This window comes from Lasioglossum baleicum, chromosome 7 (assembly GCF_051020765.1).
Source record: "Lasioglossum baleicum chromosome 7, iyLasBale1, whole genome shotgun sequence".
Taxonomy (NCBI): domain Eukaryota; kingdom Metazoa; phylum Arthropoda; class Insecta; order Hymenoptera; family Halictidae; genus Lasioglossum; species Lasioglossum baleicum.
In genome coordinates this window covers 10,640,477-10,658,389 of record NC_134935.1, presented here as the reverse complement: position 1 = coordinate 10,658,389, position 17,913 = coordinate 10,640,477, and the positions used below count along the sequence as shown (strand labels likewise).

The 17,913-nt window shown below is 40.3% G+C and overlaps 1 protein-coding gene across 2 annotated transcripts in view; it reads left to right on the top strand.

Moving 5' to 3' along the window:
• LOC143210356 (uncharacterized) overlaps nt 1-17,913 on the top strand; it is a 33,747-nt gene that overhangs the window by 3,834 nt on the left and 12,000 nt on the right. The window contains exons 2-4 of one of the 2 annotated variants that reach the window (XM_076427146.1): nt 3,528-3,688; nt 5,647-5,781; nt 6,242-7,310. In XM_076427146.1, the coding sequence (XP_076283261.1) occupies nt 3,528-3,688; nt 5,647-5,781; nt 6,242-6,398 (453 nt within the window). In that variant the 3' untranslated portion in view covers nt 6,399-7,310. Of the gene's footprint in view, nt 1-3,527; nt 3,689-5,646; nt 5,782-6,241; nt 7,311-17,913 lie in introns of those variants that run through there. The other variant, XM_076427145.1, reaches the window with a different exon arrangement.

The window sequence follows — 17,913 nt, the reverse complement described above, 5'->3', positions numbered from 1 at the left end:
AACGATCTCAAAATGTTTTATTTACATTTCTTGCTGTTATTGTTATTATTATATAGAAGATATTATATTATAGACATACAGTGGTACCTTGTATACGACCTCAATCTGTTCCTGATGTTTGCACTTATACCGATTAGGACGTATACCAAATCAACCGTTCCCATAAGAAGTAATGTAAAATTATTAAACCGCGTTCTCATGTAAAAAAATCTCCTATTGATATTATACCTACATTAATGGGGTTGTAAAATGATTTAAACACTGTTTAAACACATAAACAAAAAATGAGATTTTATTATAGATTTTAAAATTTGAACTCTGCTTAATGCTAAAATACTACAAATTCTAAAATGCTAAAATAGGAGAAGAAGAGTCCCCTTGCAATAAAACCTGACATTCTGGTGTTTTTTCTTTTTCCGTCTTCTGTCGCTTTTCACTAGGCTCACAAGGTCAGTCAGTAATTAATACATCAACCGAATAAATTAATTTAATTTTTCCTCCGAGATAATTATTTTAAAAAGACGCAACATTTATGTTGTATATCGAGCAAAATTTGTTACGTCCAAACAAGACGTATTCCGAGTTGGACATACTCCAAAGCAGACGTATACCGAGGTACCACTGTACAAGATACATTGAATACCGATGGACCAAGAAGGATAAACTTATTCGACGAATTAATATCGATAAACAAAACATCTATCACTGTAATAGGAAAATTTATATTTTTTAAAGTTCTAGAGGCAAGAGGAATAAAGACATCTTTCAAAATATTTCATAGATCCGTGTTTTAAATAATCCATTATATACAAAGAAGTTTCATAACTTCTTCGATTTCTGTCGGGGAGTCAATGTCTCGAGGCAAAGCAAAGATTCTCGCAACTTGGAGAACGTAATGAGTGGTTGCTACATAACAAATCGCGAGCGATTTACCGCGGAACGGCCGGGAGAAGAGTCCAATAAACTGCTCGAATGCCGGGCGTATAACAAGAGGTCGAATGTCCATCGGCGATCGGGTGCATTGCGGAAAATCTATTTCGCCCGTTAAAGATCGCAATCGGTGGGCCGGCCGCGCGAGTAATAATAACCGGTCCCGGAAGACTTTGCTGACGTGGGTTCGATTCCCATCTTTCGTGGCTGGATATCGCGTTCCTGCTAACGCGTTCCACCTGACCTTTCTAGGGCTCGTCCAATTTCTGCGCCAGGTGGATATACCACGCTGTTCGAAGCGCGCGCGGCCGCTCGCGCGCACGTGTACCGCCGTATACATATTCATGCACACGTGCACGCGGCATCGTGGCCCGGTATGAATTTTCGATAAAACCGCGAATTTCCACGGAGAATCGTTTCGGGCCGCGCGTCTGGGGAGGACAGTTTAACGAGATTCGCGGAGGGCTTGGTGGAAGGGCGTCAAGCGTTTTTCCATCGAGTTCCGGCCCGCTGCCAATCGAGATCGATACAACACCGAGTGCCGGCCTCGTGCCATCCTGATCCTACCAATCCGTTCCAGTTACTGTAATAACGCTAATGATAACAGGCCAGATGCGGTTGAGCCTCTATAAGACAACGGTTTTGTATATCCCCTTTATGCCCTTAATCAACGTTTGTTAGTGTATCATCTAGATTTTTCATTTAATCTTGGTAACCCTCCTATTTTATTCACCCCACAATTTCAAGTTGTACCGATCTAATTTTATGTTTATGAATTTTAAGTGGCCATGAATCGTTTAAACGGACACGAATGTTCAACTGGGGATACACATAACCATATTAAGTGGGTAGGAACGAGACACAATAGAATATGAAATCGTTTAATACTGGATCATGTCGTATCACCTTTATGTGCACATCCACTGTTGCTAATATTTAGCTACAACAATTTTGTCAGTGTTATTTATTAATAAATATCGCGTATTTTATCCAATAACATTTAAATATTTAGGGAAATAATATTGAAAGTCGATACAAATATTTTCACAACAAATAACACACACAAGTATCCAAATACTGTTCGACGGTAATTAAAATTAATTTCACCGTCTATCACCAACAACCAGCTGGAAGCCTATCACTTAGGTAATTGTAAAATTGTGAAATCTCCTTTGACGTATTCTTTAAGTGTCAAAGAAGTAAAAAATTTTCAGAAACGATTTTTTCAAAGATCGAGACTGGAAACCTCCCGTTAACCTCTTGCCTTAGAATATCGGGTCTGACTCGTGATGAAGATTCTAAACAGACTCTGATGAAAATGTATGTTAATAATTTCCTTTAAAGCGAAATAAAATTCTATTTTGGTTTTGTTAATATACAGCTATTTGAGAACATATAGGAATACAATTTATATCAATATTCCCCTTTTTTTACCACGCTTATATTAGCTTGCCGAGTTGTCGTTGTTGTTGTTGTTGTATGCGTCAAATCTTGCAATCGAATTTTAAACCACTTCCCGATGAGCTAGAGACTTAGAACTTTAAACATAGCTCAGAACTGGATGACAATGCAATATTAAAAAACAAATTTTTAAAAAAACTATGCATTCAGGAGAAAAAAAATATTTTAAAAACCACGCTTCTACTAAAATGCACTAAAAAGGAGAAAATCATTTTTTTAGACTTTAGTGACTATAAATAAAAGCGTGGAGCGCCCACGAAGATTACGTCAATATAGTTTAGCGCTCCACGCTTTTATTTATAGTCATCGATGTCTAAAAAAATTATTTTCTCCTTTTTAATGCATTCTAATATTTAAGAAGTTGTTTTCATATATTTTTTTTAGGAAATTACAATCTACAAAAAGGTTCTAATCACTGAAACCGTAAAATAAATCGTGGGACAAGGGGTTAAGCGAAGATCGAACAGTTATGTGCGCGAAGTATTGAAAAATGTCTCGGTCGTTTGTCGCCGATCGAAGTCGGCCGGGATCTTAAACGCAATAAAGACGTATCTCCGGAGTATCGAGAAGATGATGACCGAAGAGTGATTTCTCTGGTTCGGAAGAAGCGTGGCATCCGTAAACATCCCTGACACGATTTGCCCGCGGGTTTCTGGATCCCTCTGGCGAACGCTCGACGGAAATGCGGTCGAGATACCGCGGCGAAGCGGTTTCTCGATTCTAGCTTCTAGCACCGGCGCGACCCGGCCCGGCCCGGGTTGGACACTGTTGGACCGTGCACCCCGATCTCATCTGAGTTCATCCAATTTCCGCTTTGGACCGGACGCCCCCTATGAATAACCACCATAACCGCGACTTTTCTGATCGAATCTCGCGACCCACATCCACACCGATATCTGGACTTAGTCCCTCGGCCCGACGGATTTCACGGAAACGCTCCGCGGAAGGAGTTTAAAGGCGACGTACCACCTGCAGAAACTGAGATAGCGTATAGAATAAACGTTCCTGAGCTTCTTATTATTCGTTCGAACGCCCAGCTCGATCGTAGACTCCTCGTGCCCGATCGTTCTGTCTTCCGAAATCGTTCATCTTGGATTCCGAGCATTTATGAAGGGAACGTGTCATATTGTTCACAGTTAATCTTCGGACTTGGAACACCGCTGCAACTGGATCGCGAGAGCGTGATTCTTGGATACTTCGCGAAGATCGTGTACGACATGCCCGCCAATGCTACGGATTTCACTGAACCTGGCATTTATTATTCTCGTCAGCAGAAGAGTAGGTGGAGCATTTACAGGTAGTTGTTAAACGAACTCAATGATAATTTCATTAATGTCGATGAAGATCAATTTAAGTAAATAAGTTGTAAGCAATTTGATTACGAGGTACAGTGAAGCCTTGATCTAAGAAAAACCATCGGGTCCGTGCTGTTTCTTAGATCGTGTAGTTCTACTATTTTGATTGAGAACTTACTACCTGATTGGATTGCAGTTCTGCATTTCATCTGAATCTATTGTGAACTAATAAAACAATTGCAAAAATTCAAAAGAGATAATCGCCTTGGATCGATTTGAATACAAATCAAAGATAATAGATTGATAGATATTGACGTGGCAGTTATTCGTTGCAATATGTTCTAAATTGTTGACAAATGCACCCACGATAAATTCATTCACAGAATATCAATATCAAACATAAACGCATCGATGGCGTTGAACTAGTCTCACAAGATTCTGCGCGAAAGAAACCGAAACCTATTTTGCAACGTACCAATTAATCACGTGAATTTTTGAGAAATTGGTTTGCTAGAATTTGGACATTTAAATATTTTCTCTGTAATTAATAGTTTCCCAGATAAATGACCAACTGTGCTTTGCATAGCCAACTTTGGAGGCTATTTCCACCCCTTGAATAAGAATGATGACCGCGAAAAAAGAAATACGTGTCGAATATTTTCCCGGGTCCTATATTGTATGTACTGTATACGGGGTGCGTCGTTTATCTTATCTGCCTTAATATCTTCCTACCTCTAGCCGATACAAGGAAATGTGCTAAATTAAAGACGTTTGTTTCAGAATGACGAATTTTATGATTTTTTCTTTTTTATCAGATAAATTTGGCAATGTTCTGAGATCACTTAGCTAATGACTTAATAACATAAATAATAACTGATATAATATATTTATTATAATATACTTATATAATGAAAAATTAAAATAATGACTTAGTTAACTGCAAATAGTTGAAACTCAAAATAGTTGTCTATTTCACTGCTTTAAAGAATTGTTGATATCTGAACTCGTGTAACGTCGTGTAAAAAAGTTTCTAAAAAAATAACTGTGTTTAAATACAGTTTCTCTAAAGTCACCTTGTTCTTAATTGTTTATCCAACCAATTTTTTCCACATTCATTTCAATGTGATCTTTTGAAGGAAAACCTGCCCTTGGCTATGACCTCGGAAAAATTGATCTGCGATTTTCAGTCACGGTTTCATTGCACTTTAAATGAAAAGTGTGCCGCCAGTGTTATACAATTAGACTGCGGATTTTATGCATTTATGACAAAAATGGGCACGTACAATTTAAAGCAGTGAACGAATTAGGAATATTTAAGGACATCTGTGTATTAATTTCAGCTTATTAAGATGATTAAACGAAGAAAGAAATTTGTATTTGGCTCCTGTGTCTTGCAATCAATGCAAACATTTTTTATTTTGCATGAAGATCCGCAGTCTAGTTATAATAATCTAAGGCACTCTGGGTATAGTCGGACTTGTGTCTGCGCGTGATCAGTGTTTGTGTCTAGTGCGTATGTCTAATCTACATCTAGTGTGTATGTGCAATGCGTGTGAGTGTCCAACATGTACGTCAAGTGTGTTTAGTAATTATTACATTATGTCTCCGTCGTCTTATCACCTGTATCTTGGGTTATTCGATTACCCACAGCACAGTTTCTATTTCAAGTACAATCAATCTGTGACCATTAATCGTAGATCGACTTTTACATTGAAACGAACGTATAGAAAAATTGTTAACCCCTATATAGTCATTTAAATCCGTACATTTTAAAGTGAAGAAAAACATCACGAAGCATCTGATTCGAGACTTTCGCACACGAAGTTAGTGGAGTTCGAGTGTCGACAATTTTCTGATTATAATTCAATGGTTCGTTAATTGTACGAAGAATGAGTATGTAATTTCCATGAAAATCATAAGGCAGTTGAGAAGAGTCCATTCACCCGATTCTTATCCGTAGGATGCTCGAGAAGGCCGCAGGCTTGTACGGTTTCGGCGGCAAGGCGTGCGTGATGAAGGCGATTTGCGAGGCGGCGTCGACACCGTTCGACGACAGGCACAGTCTATTGGGGCAGCTGTTGCAAGTACTTTTCAAGTAAGTAGACCGCATGAATGGGAATTACGGGCAGCTGGGGACACGTGCGAGGTAGCATCAGGCAACGGGGACAACACGACAACGTGGCGGCGTTAAATCAATGCCCCGAATTTCGTAATGCGGGACGCGACCGGTGGATTAGAACCGGACGACGGCTGCGGCAGGATTGAACGGTGTCCGCGGAACGTGGAGGATCAATTAACGGGTACCCGAGGGAGGCGCGAAATAACTTGGCGGGCTTTTCGCGTATCCGCTCGTATTATTGATCCCACGAACTCCACGAACGCAAGCCCCCGCAACACCCACGCCCCGTCCGCCCCCGAATTCTTTTCCGCCCCGTTTCTCGCGGCCCGAGAGAGCCCGCGCCCGGCACGATCCACCACCGGTCCGATCTCTCTCGCGGACCGATCGATTTTAATTCTTCGCAAGACTGCCGAGCCTGAATCCCGTGGAATTCCAGGCCCTCCAGCACCGAGGAACGGTACGAGGAATACGGCGACAGGGAGTACAGAGCGGCCGAGCGCTTGGGCGAGCAGGTGTCGACCGAAAACTGCCACGCCCTTTATCCAGAATGCCGCAGAAGTGTGCTCGACGTGTTCTCCACGGTGATCTCGTGAGCACCGACACCGAAAATACGGAGCCCAGATGGAACAGGCGCACGCCACCAGAACAGCCACGCCTCGAATCCTCGGCGTTTTCGAGGGCACGAACCGCTCTCTGTCTCGCTCTCTCTCTCTCCTCTCTCTCTCTCTCTCCCTCTCTCACTTCGCAAGCCATCTATCCGCTTTTGCTACGCTCTCCTCGAGCAAGGATCAGACCAGCCGATTGCCGGAAGCGTCTACCGTTGCTTTCTTCTTCTGTTGAAACTTTATGTACACCGGCGAAATGGCGAAGGTTAATTTCATTTCACCCTCCCCCCCCCGGAAGGAGGGGGGTGCTGTATCGAAACTGCCTGTGTCCACTCTAAACCAATTTCCTCTTTCAGGCTACTTGATGTTTTAGCAAAAACTCATGTATCAGCATTAACTATCGCATTATCGATCGATAAGAGAAATTCGATTTTTCATACAGTCTGTCTGATGATTGATGCCAGACACTTGAAATCAGAATCACTTTTTTGTAAATGAACCAAACGACTTCTGTGTCCACTCTAAATCAATTTGCTCGTTCGGACTACTTGATGTTTTAGCATAAACTCGTGTATCAACATTAACTATCTCATTATATTATCGATCGATAATATAAATTCGATTTTACATACAATCTGTCGGATGATTGATGGCAGACACTTGAAATCAGAATCAACTTTTTGTAAATGGACCAAACGACTTCGGATGACAATAAAAATTTCGAAAAAGTTGCATTTAATATGAATCACGATTTTTTTGAACAACAAGTTTTCACAACTTTTTTATTGAGACTTATAAGGAAGATTTGAAAGATGTGTTCTATAGGTTCGTATGTTCAGAGCACAACAAGTGATGTTAAACTACAAATTGTGTAAGAAATATATTAGTATTTCTCAAAAATTGATGTTACAAATTTTTACATCGTACCCCTAAAATGTAGTCAATGCTGAACAAGAGTTGAATGGTTCGTGGACGGAATCTCGTATGTCGAAGGTATTGGAATTTTATTGTTGTCGTTTGTTCCGGCATGGTGGACGAGGGATTATTTTGACGCTGGCATTAAAGCCATCGTATAACAATCGGATTCTTCGAAATAATGATGCGAGCTTAAAAGGATATATACTTTGACAGTAGAAAATACCTGCGATTGACATTTTTCAAAGAATATTAATAAACGTTTCGGTGTCAAACTTTGTAGACGGATTTATGAATCTGTAGAAAATGTACAACAATTTTTCAACGAGAACTTGGAACTTCTTTGTTACGCACGCCAACGTATATATTCGTGTCCTGAATCGTTATTGCGTTATATACATATGTACGTTTGCAGCATTAGTATCCCAACTTTAAACACGGATTCTCGAGTGGCAAGTTAAAAAAGAGTAAACTTTCTCTTGCACAAATCATAGAAGTACAACAATAACTTCCTCAACAATAACGAAGTTAAAGCTCGAAATAAAACCAACGCAACTTCAAAGCTACCATTTCGCGTCTGGCACCTTTTATGGAGGCATCACCATTAAAAATATTCAAATTGAATTTTATCTAGCTGCTTGCAACGTTTAACGCAAGTGTTTATACCGTGACCAAAATAATGAAATAAGTGTTCATCGTGATTTTAGCAACAACTTAATGCATGTTTAATTTTTGGGGTTAATTATAAATGTGAACACAAAATCTTTAGTAATACAGTAAAGCCTTGATCTAAGGAAAACCCTCGGGTCCGCGCTGTTTCTTAGACCGTGTAGTTTTACTAATTTTTGATTTATTGATGAAAATTGATTACTGAAGATTCTGGATTTATTTCGACGGCCCTATACAGTGCCACCAGGTTAAAAACTTGAAGAACAGAGGTTCCACGCGGTCCGATCTAACGAATAGCTCGTACACGAAACGGTACTAATGATTCCGGAAGGTTGAGCGGTTCGACGGTCGATTGTCTTTCAAATGTGGCGAAAATTCATCTGTTCGAGCGGGCCCGTAGTTTCTCAAGGTGTCGGTAGCCGCCGTGAAAGCATTTCTTAACTCCACGCGGCTTTCGCGAGCATTTTCACCGCGAGCTCGCCCTGCCCCAGAGTTTCATTTCCCTAAAAGTACCCGCAGCAATCGTCGAGTTCCGACCAGAGCGGCGCGGCAGCAAGCCGGTTCTCCTTGGAATCTGAAATTAAAGAATCCCCGTGTATCCGCGGGGTTGGTTTGCTTCAAACGAGCCGGCTTGCGTGCAGTGGTCTCGATTAGAATACCGAATACACGGCCAACCTTGGTTGCGTCTCCTAAATAAGAAACAAAACTGCCGACGAAGTCGGCGGGGGAGTGTGCGCGATCCTCGGGCACGTGTCGAGTACCAAAACAGTATACATGGTCTGTCCAAAAAGTTTCCGGAAATTATTCATAAAAATCACTTATTTACATTTTCTTCGAAATTTGCGTTATCGCCTTCAGAATTGAATACGATGGACTGTTCCAATCATTTAAGTATCGTTATTGGACCGCGGGTTTTATGCATGTATGACAAAAACAAAGTCAAATTTGAAACTGAAAAGACATTAGAAGAATTTCGGAAAATGATTAAATTATTTCTAATCATCTCTCTTTTAAATAAGAATTCAGGTGTCCGGACGTTTACGAGCAGGAGTGTACGTAAGAATGGAATAATCGTGAGTGCAATGGTTTGTAATCGTAAAAATAACTGTCGAAACGACGCCAATGGTAAGGGACGTGATAAAATCGAACGATTCTTGTTTTCATAGAGAGACGCGTAACGCGTCACTGAAGATCTGTATCGAGTTTCATCGATTGCATCGTGGAGCAGATGAAAACTGTATCCGAGGAAGTTCCATCGCGCCGGACTCCGCTGAACCGGTTGCGAAACGATAATAGCCGGTGTTATAGCACTTTAAAAAGCATAGTCCATTATCGTGCAGGGTGAGCCAAGTAGCGTAACGCTTAAAAGCTCGAAGGAAAGTATGTCAGAGAGAGAGAAGAAGCGAACGACAGAGAAAGCAAGAGAGAGGGGGAGAGAGAGAGAGATCGACGTCTATAGATATGCAAAATGATATTCTCGCCGGAGAAGGATGTTTGCCGCAGGATACAAGAGATTAACGCCAATTACCCTTTCGTTAATTTATTCAGTTCAGCACAGAAAGTTTCACGTTCGGATACTGTTTACAAACGAATATTTCAATTTCCAGACAGAATACTTTTTTAAATACTCGACCTTGGAATGCTACATTTTAACGAAATTTAAATTATAAATTTTAATTAAAAAAATGCGAATACTTTATTTTCGCTTACAATGAAAAGCATACTATTTGATCTAGAACCTGGTTTCCGGTATTATGTTACCCGAAAATGTCTGCTAATTTTATTACTTTTTGGCCCCTCGCGGGGTACGCCCCGCAGTGGACGGGGTATTCCTTTTCCTGAGATTGTACAGTTCCTGCTTTCTTAGATCAAGACTTTACTTTACGTGTTTATATTCACTATATCCTTTTATTATTATTTTACTAAAATTATTGGCGTCGACAATATCGACGCAATTTGTATATCTTCCTGTAGATACCTGTGGGAATCTCTGGATTTCATGGCGAAAGAGGTCTCACTTTTCCGCATTTCGTTGCACGCTTTTCGGAGAGTATTTCCGGAGGGGGTTAAACGACGATGAAATAAAAGCGTTCGACTGTTACAGCCCTGAGCAGCGTGTTTATCATTCGGAGCGAGAATTCCGTCGGGGGGACACAAATCTCGTGTCATTACGCGGGTCCACGCGATCGCGCATAATTTCCGGAGGATCCCGCGGAAAGTTTCCGCGTTGGAACGCGCGTGCATGGGCCACCGTGGCGCGGGAGTATACATATATCGCGGAAAATAAAAAAAAAAAGGATCGGTTTGTAATCCGACACTGCGAACTGTCGCGCGTGAAAATACTGAATATTTCGCGAGACCACTCGTTTTCACGAGCGACAACACCGGTTCCCGTGCACCGGATAAACTTTTTTCGTTCGGAACTCGTTCCCGTAAATTTCGCGTCCTTCTCGGGTCCTCGAGTCTTGTGCATCTGCGCGCCGTGATCTCTTATATCCGCGCGGAACGCAGCCCTATCGCGAGCAACGAAAAGAAACTGCGAGTTCTCTCATACCTGTCTGCTAAAATCGATGCCGTAACTGCTGTTACGGAAATGTGAAAGAAAGAGGGAGTGGAGGAAAGCATTTACTTCGTCTTGAGTTTTCCAAAGAACGCGTCTGGTAAGACTGTTGGTATGTCTTCCTTTAACCCTCATCCATCCCTCGTGTTAATTCGACACAGTTTTCCTGAAATAACTTATACTTTTCTGTTACTTGCAGGTAAATTTGTCCGAAACTTCGTGATTTTTATTCTTTTAATGCGGAACACAAAACCGAAAAACCTAAGATGTAAATGTTCACTCATCAATTTGAATGAACAAACATCGAAAAAAAAAATTAAACCTACTTCGAAAAAAATGCACTAAAAAGTATGAAATAATTTCCATTTAATTTGTGTGAACACACACACGAACTTAAATACAATACAATCTGTTCGGAGGCAGCGCAGAATTGAAAATTTTCCAAGTGGCAGATGTTGCCGATTATGATTTCATTGGAATATGGTGGACTTGGAAATCAGTAGGTGAGAAGGGAAGATACATTAATATGTGAAAGCGTGTAGAAGAATTTAAGGATTTTCGTAATTTCCAGTATCGAAAATGTTCAATTTTGTGCCACCTCCGAAAAGATTGTATGGTATTTAAGTTCGTGTGTATTCACATAAATTAAAGGGACATTATTTCATACTTTTTAGTGCATTTTTTAAGGCGTTTTTTCAAAGTCGGTTTAATTTTTTTGTATAAAATTGTTTTATTTCACACTTTTTAGTGGAACGTGCAGAATTTGTAGAACACCGTAGGATGGTTTTTCGGTCTTATTGGTTATTTGCAATAAAAACCGTAAAGAATGAAGAAATGCAAAATTTGTTTTCAAGGGACCAATCGGGAGACACCCTACAGAATGCAGAAGGTTTCGTCTTGATTAGTCCATCCATGTCGGAGTAATCGGTGAACATTCATGAAATAATTCATTTTTTGCAAATAAAATCGTAAGGAATAAAAAAAAAATGCAAAACAAAATGCAAGACATACTCTACAAGATGCAAAAGGTTTCGTTCCGATTGGTCCATCCATCTCGGCATAATCGGTGAACATACATAGAAGAAAAAAAAAACGAAGAAAAGGCACATACAAATCGAATGGAGTAACCTCCTCCTTTTTCGAAGTCGGTTAAGAATGACTTTACCTTGTTATTTTATCGTTTTTTATCACTGTGTCAATTTGACACTGAGGGACAGATTCAGTTCGGGAAATGAGGGACAGATGAGGGTTAATAAAAGTTGAATCCTGCACTAATATTCTTAATCCTGCACTAATATTCTTGAATTTTTTTAAAAACTACGCTGTTTCAAATTTGAAATGCGTCATATCCGCAATCAAGTGACAACAGTACATTAGAATATATTATTAAAGGACTTTCTTTTGTCACCCAGTATATTAATATCATATTTTCATCGTTTTTCTTTGTTTGCAATGGAACAAGTATCTGAAAGTTATAACCCTCCCGTATCGAAAGTAGGAAGCGCTTCGAGAATGCAAAATTCACCAGATCCCGATGGATGCGACGGTTTGCTTGGTCATTATTATTCCACAACAGTTGACGGCCGAACCAAAAGCCCGGCTTGTTAATAAATAAATTCAATTACCAACGAGGTCGGACCCTTCGAAAGGAATCGTCGCATGCCATCAATCATGCGTGGCAGTTCCCTTGAAAAGAAGCAAACCGGCTGCCTGCAGGGTCGTCAACCGAGAAACTTAATCGACGGGGTCCTTTGAAACTTGGACGATGTGACGAAAGTATATTGACAATTTTCGGAGCTCGTAAAAAACAGTTTTGGCAATATTTATATTTGTTACACAATACCGAATATATATATATATATAAATTATTAGTATCATTGAGATATCTTTTCAAGTTCTCTTTTAAGCATTACGCGAAGGTAACAACCCCTAAATTAAGTGCAAAAGATTAATATGACGAATAAATAAATGGTTAAATAAAATAGGAAAGTGGGGCAAGAATTTGTAAGCGACGAGAGTGAAAATCAGTCAAACTCCGATCGACTGGTCTAGTTTGTTCATTACTATTCCGCTCTGCTACGAAGCCACGATAGTGCGAACGACTCCGTGAGACGTGCTCCTTCCACTGTATTTTCATTCGAGTTCTCCGGAACGCCGCCAGAAAGTAACGATGGAAGAATGGAGAGGAACGGTAGCCGGAGAAAACGAGAACCAACCCTTCGCGAAAGGGCACATCGGGCTCTTCGGCAGACTACGAGATGCTTCTGCGAAAAAAGCTATGGTCCTCTTTTACCGACGAGTTTTATTATCATTATCATGTTGCCTTTATTGCGCGATACATAATTCGGCGTAAACATATACAGTGGCTGCTGAAATTATTAACCCCTTGCGTGTAATAACAAGTCACACTCGCGACGTACATTTCTTTTAGGATGTAATAAAATTTTCTATAGAGTGGAACCCCGTAGTTGGATCTCGATTATCCGAACCTCCGACGTCTGAAGTTCATAGCATCCCATGCTTCAGATGTAAAGTAACCCATATGTAGCCAACAAAAATGTATAGATTATATTTAAAACCTTTTGTATTTAACATACTCGCACAAATTCTCATTTTAAGAGTATAAATTAATATATTTGCGAGCAAAGAGTGTGGACATTCAGAGAAATTTTGTAATATTTTTAGAGGAACATTAACAAGTTTTTGAAAGAAATGCAGTAAATGGGTACACATGCAACACTATTTATTGTACAGGGTGTACAAGAAGTAATGGTCATCTTTTATATTTGTAAAAGAAACTTGCCACAAAATTGTTTTTTACATGGAAAAAGCATATTCTCTTTCGAAGACCGTACGAATCTTAATGGAATAGATCCTTTACTTTTGCGCTCGTGACCTGGTGTTACATCCCGAGAAGCATCTCGCCTTCGCATCGGCAAGTCAACTGAAATCTATCTCCTCGTCGAGCATATCCGTGCGCAGCGGCGCGCTGTCGAATTCAATTTCGCCGGCCGTGGATTCCAGCACAGCGTCGCCGGCGAGTCTCGCGTAGAATGAAAATTCTACTCGAGTTGCAAATGGCCGTGCATTCGTTTGTCGCGTTTCTACCAGAGAACATCCGTCGCGTTGGACGAGGGTTAACCGATCTACGGGTCGGGACGCTTTCCGAATTCGCCCTTTTCGCGAACACACGTAGAAGCAACGTCTTCGTAAAAGGTATCTAGCGAAGCGGCAAATCTCGCGAAAACTATTATCCGGGGCTGAAATATTCAAGAAATGCATCGCAGCAGCGGCGTGGGTTGCGAGAGTGGTAAAGCACAGGAGGGAGAACGTGCCCTCCGATCGAACAACGAACGGTCCGGCGGAACGATCCCCCGACCAGTAAGCTATCGTAATTTACGACGGGACCCTGAAGGAACTGTCTTCCGCCGGGTGCAGTGTAATCGGATCACGTCGTGGCGCGCTTCTAAAATTCAGGACCTTCGAAATGTCTCTTTCCTGTCTTCTTCCAATTACCGTCCCTGGAGATTTTCAGTTTTTCAGCCGATCCCCTTTGCATTCCGCGCGCCGCCAAACTGCCTCCCCGGCTTCAACAATATACTCGAGATCCCACGACGCTCACGCCCGATTCCAACTAGGGTCTGCCACGGAAACTTCCGTTACGTTTTCTAAGGGCAAATACCGCACCCCCGCAAGAAAAGTGACACAAGCCAGAAAATGGCAAATTTTAAGGTTGTGTCATTGAAAAGCGTCACATCTCTATCTCGCAATTTATCATACTTAACTGAAATTTAAAAGAAGCTTAACCCTCATTCGTCCCTCATTTCACGAACTGAATCTGTCCCTCAATGTCAAATTGATCAAATTGATAAAAAATCGATAAAATAAGGTAAACAGTTACTTTGCGATGGTTTTTTATTCAAATTGATGAGTTAACATTTATTTACACTTTCTAGTTCCACTGTGAAATAAAACAATTTTATAAAAAAAAATTAAACCAACTTTGAAAAAACGCCTTTAAAGAACGCATTAAAAATTATGAAATAATTTCCATTTAATTTATGCGAATACACACGTACTTAAATATGTAAGCGAAAATATACGGAAAATCAAATGATGTTTATTTTATCGTCGTCGATTGACAACTGAAATTCAAGACCCGCTTTTATTTCTCAAACCTCGAAACGGCTCGAGCAGTCGTCGCGGCAACGTGCACCGATCAACAACCACTCACACACACCTCACACATACCACCAGCGGCAACCTCTTACAAATACAATACAATCTTTTCGGAGGCGACGCAAAATTGAACATTTTCGTCACTGGAAATTACGAAAATCCTTAAATTCTTCTACATGCTTTCACATATAAATGTATCTTCTCTTCCCACCTACTGATTTCCAAGTCCACCATATTCCAATGAAATCATAATCGGCAACATCTGTCATTTGGAAAATGTTCAATTTTGCGCCGCCTCCGAAAAGATTGTATCGTAATCAAGTTCGTGTGTATTCACATAAATTAAATGGAAATTATTTCATAATTTTTAGTGCATTTCGAAGTCGGTTTAATTTTTACGCTACATTGTTTTACGCTTTCGTACAGCTTAAAACAGGTGCCGTGTGAACAATTTTTGATTCGAGTATCTACATTTTGTTTTACCCGAGCACAATCCCGTCGACCCACGGGAATTTCAATTTCTCTCCAAAAAAATATAATCTCCGACAGAGAGACGGAGCGAGCCTGTTCTAGCGATGCGTACAATTGGAGTCCGTCTGTAAAACAACAAAGGCGCGATAGAAGGCGAAGAGGAAAATAAACAGCGGCGAACCGTGACAAACTTGAAAACAGACTATCTTTTTCTTTTTTGAACAGAGGGGAAAGTCAGATGTCCCATATACAGCATGAGGTGCGTTTACAAAACAATGGAACGGGTGCCGTACAATTATTGATTCACAACTACACCAAAAAGGATCATCATGCTGTTGAAAGCAGTTCCTTGGGAAGCAATACCAACGTCAAAGACGTTGCTGCCACTTCTGGTAACGGTGTTGGAAGACTTCTGAAAGTAGCGCCAGCAAGTTTGCCATAACTTTTTGAATGATATTTTCAATTTCGACATGACGTCCTCTTATTGAAGTTTAGGAACCGGGGAGAAGTTGAAATCCCATTGAAATATGACCATACGATTTTTCGACGCGTTCGAGAAGATCGCTGCCAGGGACCTTCTTGTCCAATATTGTTCAATACTCATTTTTATCATAAATGCATAAAATCTGCAGTCTACTCGTTACTAGACAGCGGACTTTCATAAAGATCATCTTGTCATATCACCACAATACCCATATTTGAAACATTGTTCGAAAATTCAGAAAACGCGTTCCTTTTCGCTGCCGGATTTAAAATAATCTGATGTTTATGAGATGTGAATCATGTTTGCTACAATGGCGGAAGCGAAACGTGCTTGTTATCGATAGGAACATTGTGCTTCTTCCCGTGATAGAAATATGCTAGTATTCGTGAAACGAGTGAAATGTTTCGCGACGAACGTCGATGTGTTTGCTAAACGATCACAGGTAAATACACTGATCGTTGATCATCCTGTACGAGGTTTCGCGACGTGAATTTGATAGAACAGCTTTTGTGTTCACTGCGTTTCCCAAAGGCACGCGTACCAACGCACGCTTTTGCTTCTTTTTAATCGAGGTCGCTCTCCCCGACGCCTCATTTTACGTTCGTCGGGACCGTAAATGCCGTAATGACACGCAATAAAAGCGCCATCCATGCCGGAAGTAATACGTTCCCGTCTGGGAAAAATAGTAAAAACGATGCCATTTATCTTTATTCCGCGTCGACGCACTTGTTTGCTCGTTCCTCGGCTTGTTTTATCCTCTCGCCTCCGTACTCGCCCCGAAGTGAACGACCGTTACAGAGAACTGTTGCTCGACAGAGGGGGCTGAATCTTCTCGGGAACAATCATCATGTAATTATGGATCTTGGTGCCTATTTGCTCCACTGGAAAGATGTTGTCGCCATCTACGGTGACGGCGCGTTCGAGGCTTTTCTAGCGATTTGATTTCTAAAATCGATTTTTTATGATACACTGAGAAGAAAAAGTAGTTACTTCAATAACACGCGTGCTATTGTAATTTTTTTACTTCGATGAATATCAATGTATTCTTTTCAATAGTATGCAATTCAGAAGCAAATCGTGATGTATTTGAATTGTCTATCATGAAATGATTGAAAATATTATTCGATTCAATACCGTACATTATTATTCGTAATATTTCTCTGTTTCCTTCAATCAGATATGTTGTTAAAAAAATTTGAGAAATGTATTGATTTATACTGGAATTGGTTTGAGGCCATATCTTATTTTTTTGAAAACATTGATGGTCAAGCTATTCGCTTATATGATTGGCGGAAATGAGTTTTGCTATTGAAATTCAATAGTATTAAATATTAAAATAAGTTCATATGATATTGGCACTATTCAATAGTACATCTTATTGAATCAACGTATATTTTTTTTCTTTCGACAGGATTTTTTTCTCAGTGTAGAGGGACGTTATATTGAGGGATATTTTCACCCCGTTAACATGAATGTCTGCAGCTAAAAAAATACGTGCACAAATATTTTTTGATGAACTATATCCTCTATAAATTTCATTAAAATCGGCGTACTACACTTGAAAACGACGGACGGACGGACTTCAAAAAAAGAAGAGGGGCTAGATATTTATAATAAGATGTGAATAAAAGATCGTGATAAAAATTATTTTTTTTATTTTCTGTAAATACATAAAGCGTGGAGCGCTCACACACACACGAAGATTACGTCAATATAGTTTAGCGCTCCACGCTTTTATTTATAGTCACTAATGTCTAAAAAAATGATTTTCTCCTTTTTTGTGCATTTTAATATAAGCGTGGTTTTTAAAAAGTTATTTTTTATATACTTTTTTCTTGTTAAAATCGTTATCCTGTTACTAAACCTGGCTAAAGGCATGAGAGAAGGAAGGAGATGAAACACTTTCTGATACGCAAAGACAAAGCATGCTTCAAATACTCTTGAACGACGGTGTATATGTTATGTACTTGATATTTATGTACACTTTCGCACAATGAACGCCAGTTGCGAAAAAGGGGAATAAAGATCGGGTCCTTCTGCGGCAGAAGCGCGAAAGTTCCGAGCTTATGAACCCGCGACCCTCTTTCCCTCGTTATTACATTGCTCGGCGGTTCCGGGCATTGTTCACCGTATCCGCGTTATTTTATTTATCGCCAGCCCCCCCGATAGCGTTCTCGTTAGTCTCGCGAAATAATAAACTGCGGGGGCGAAGAGGAACAAATACA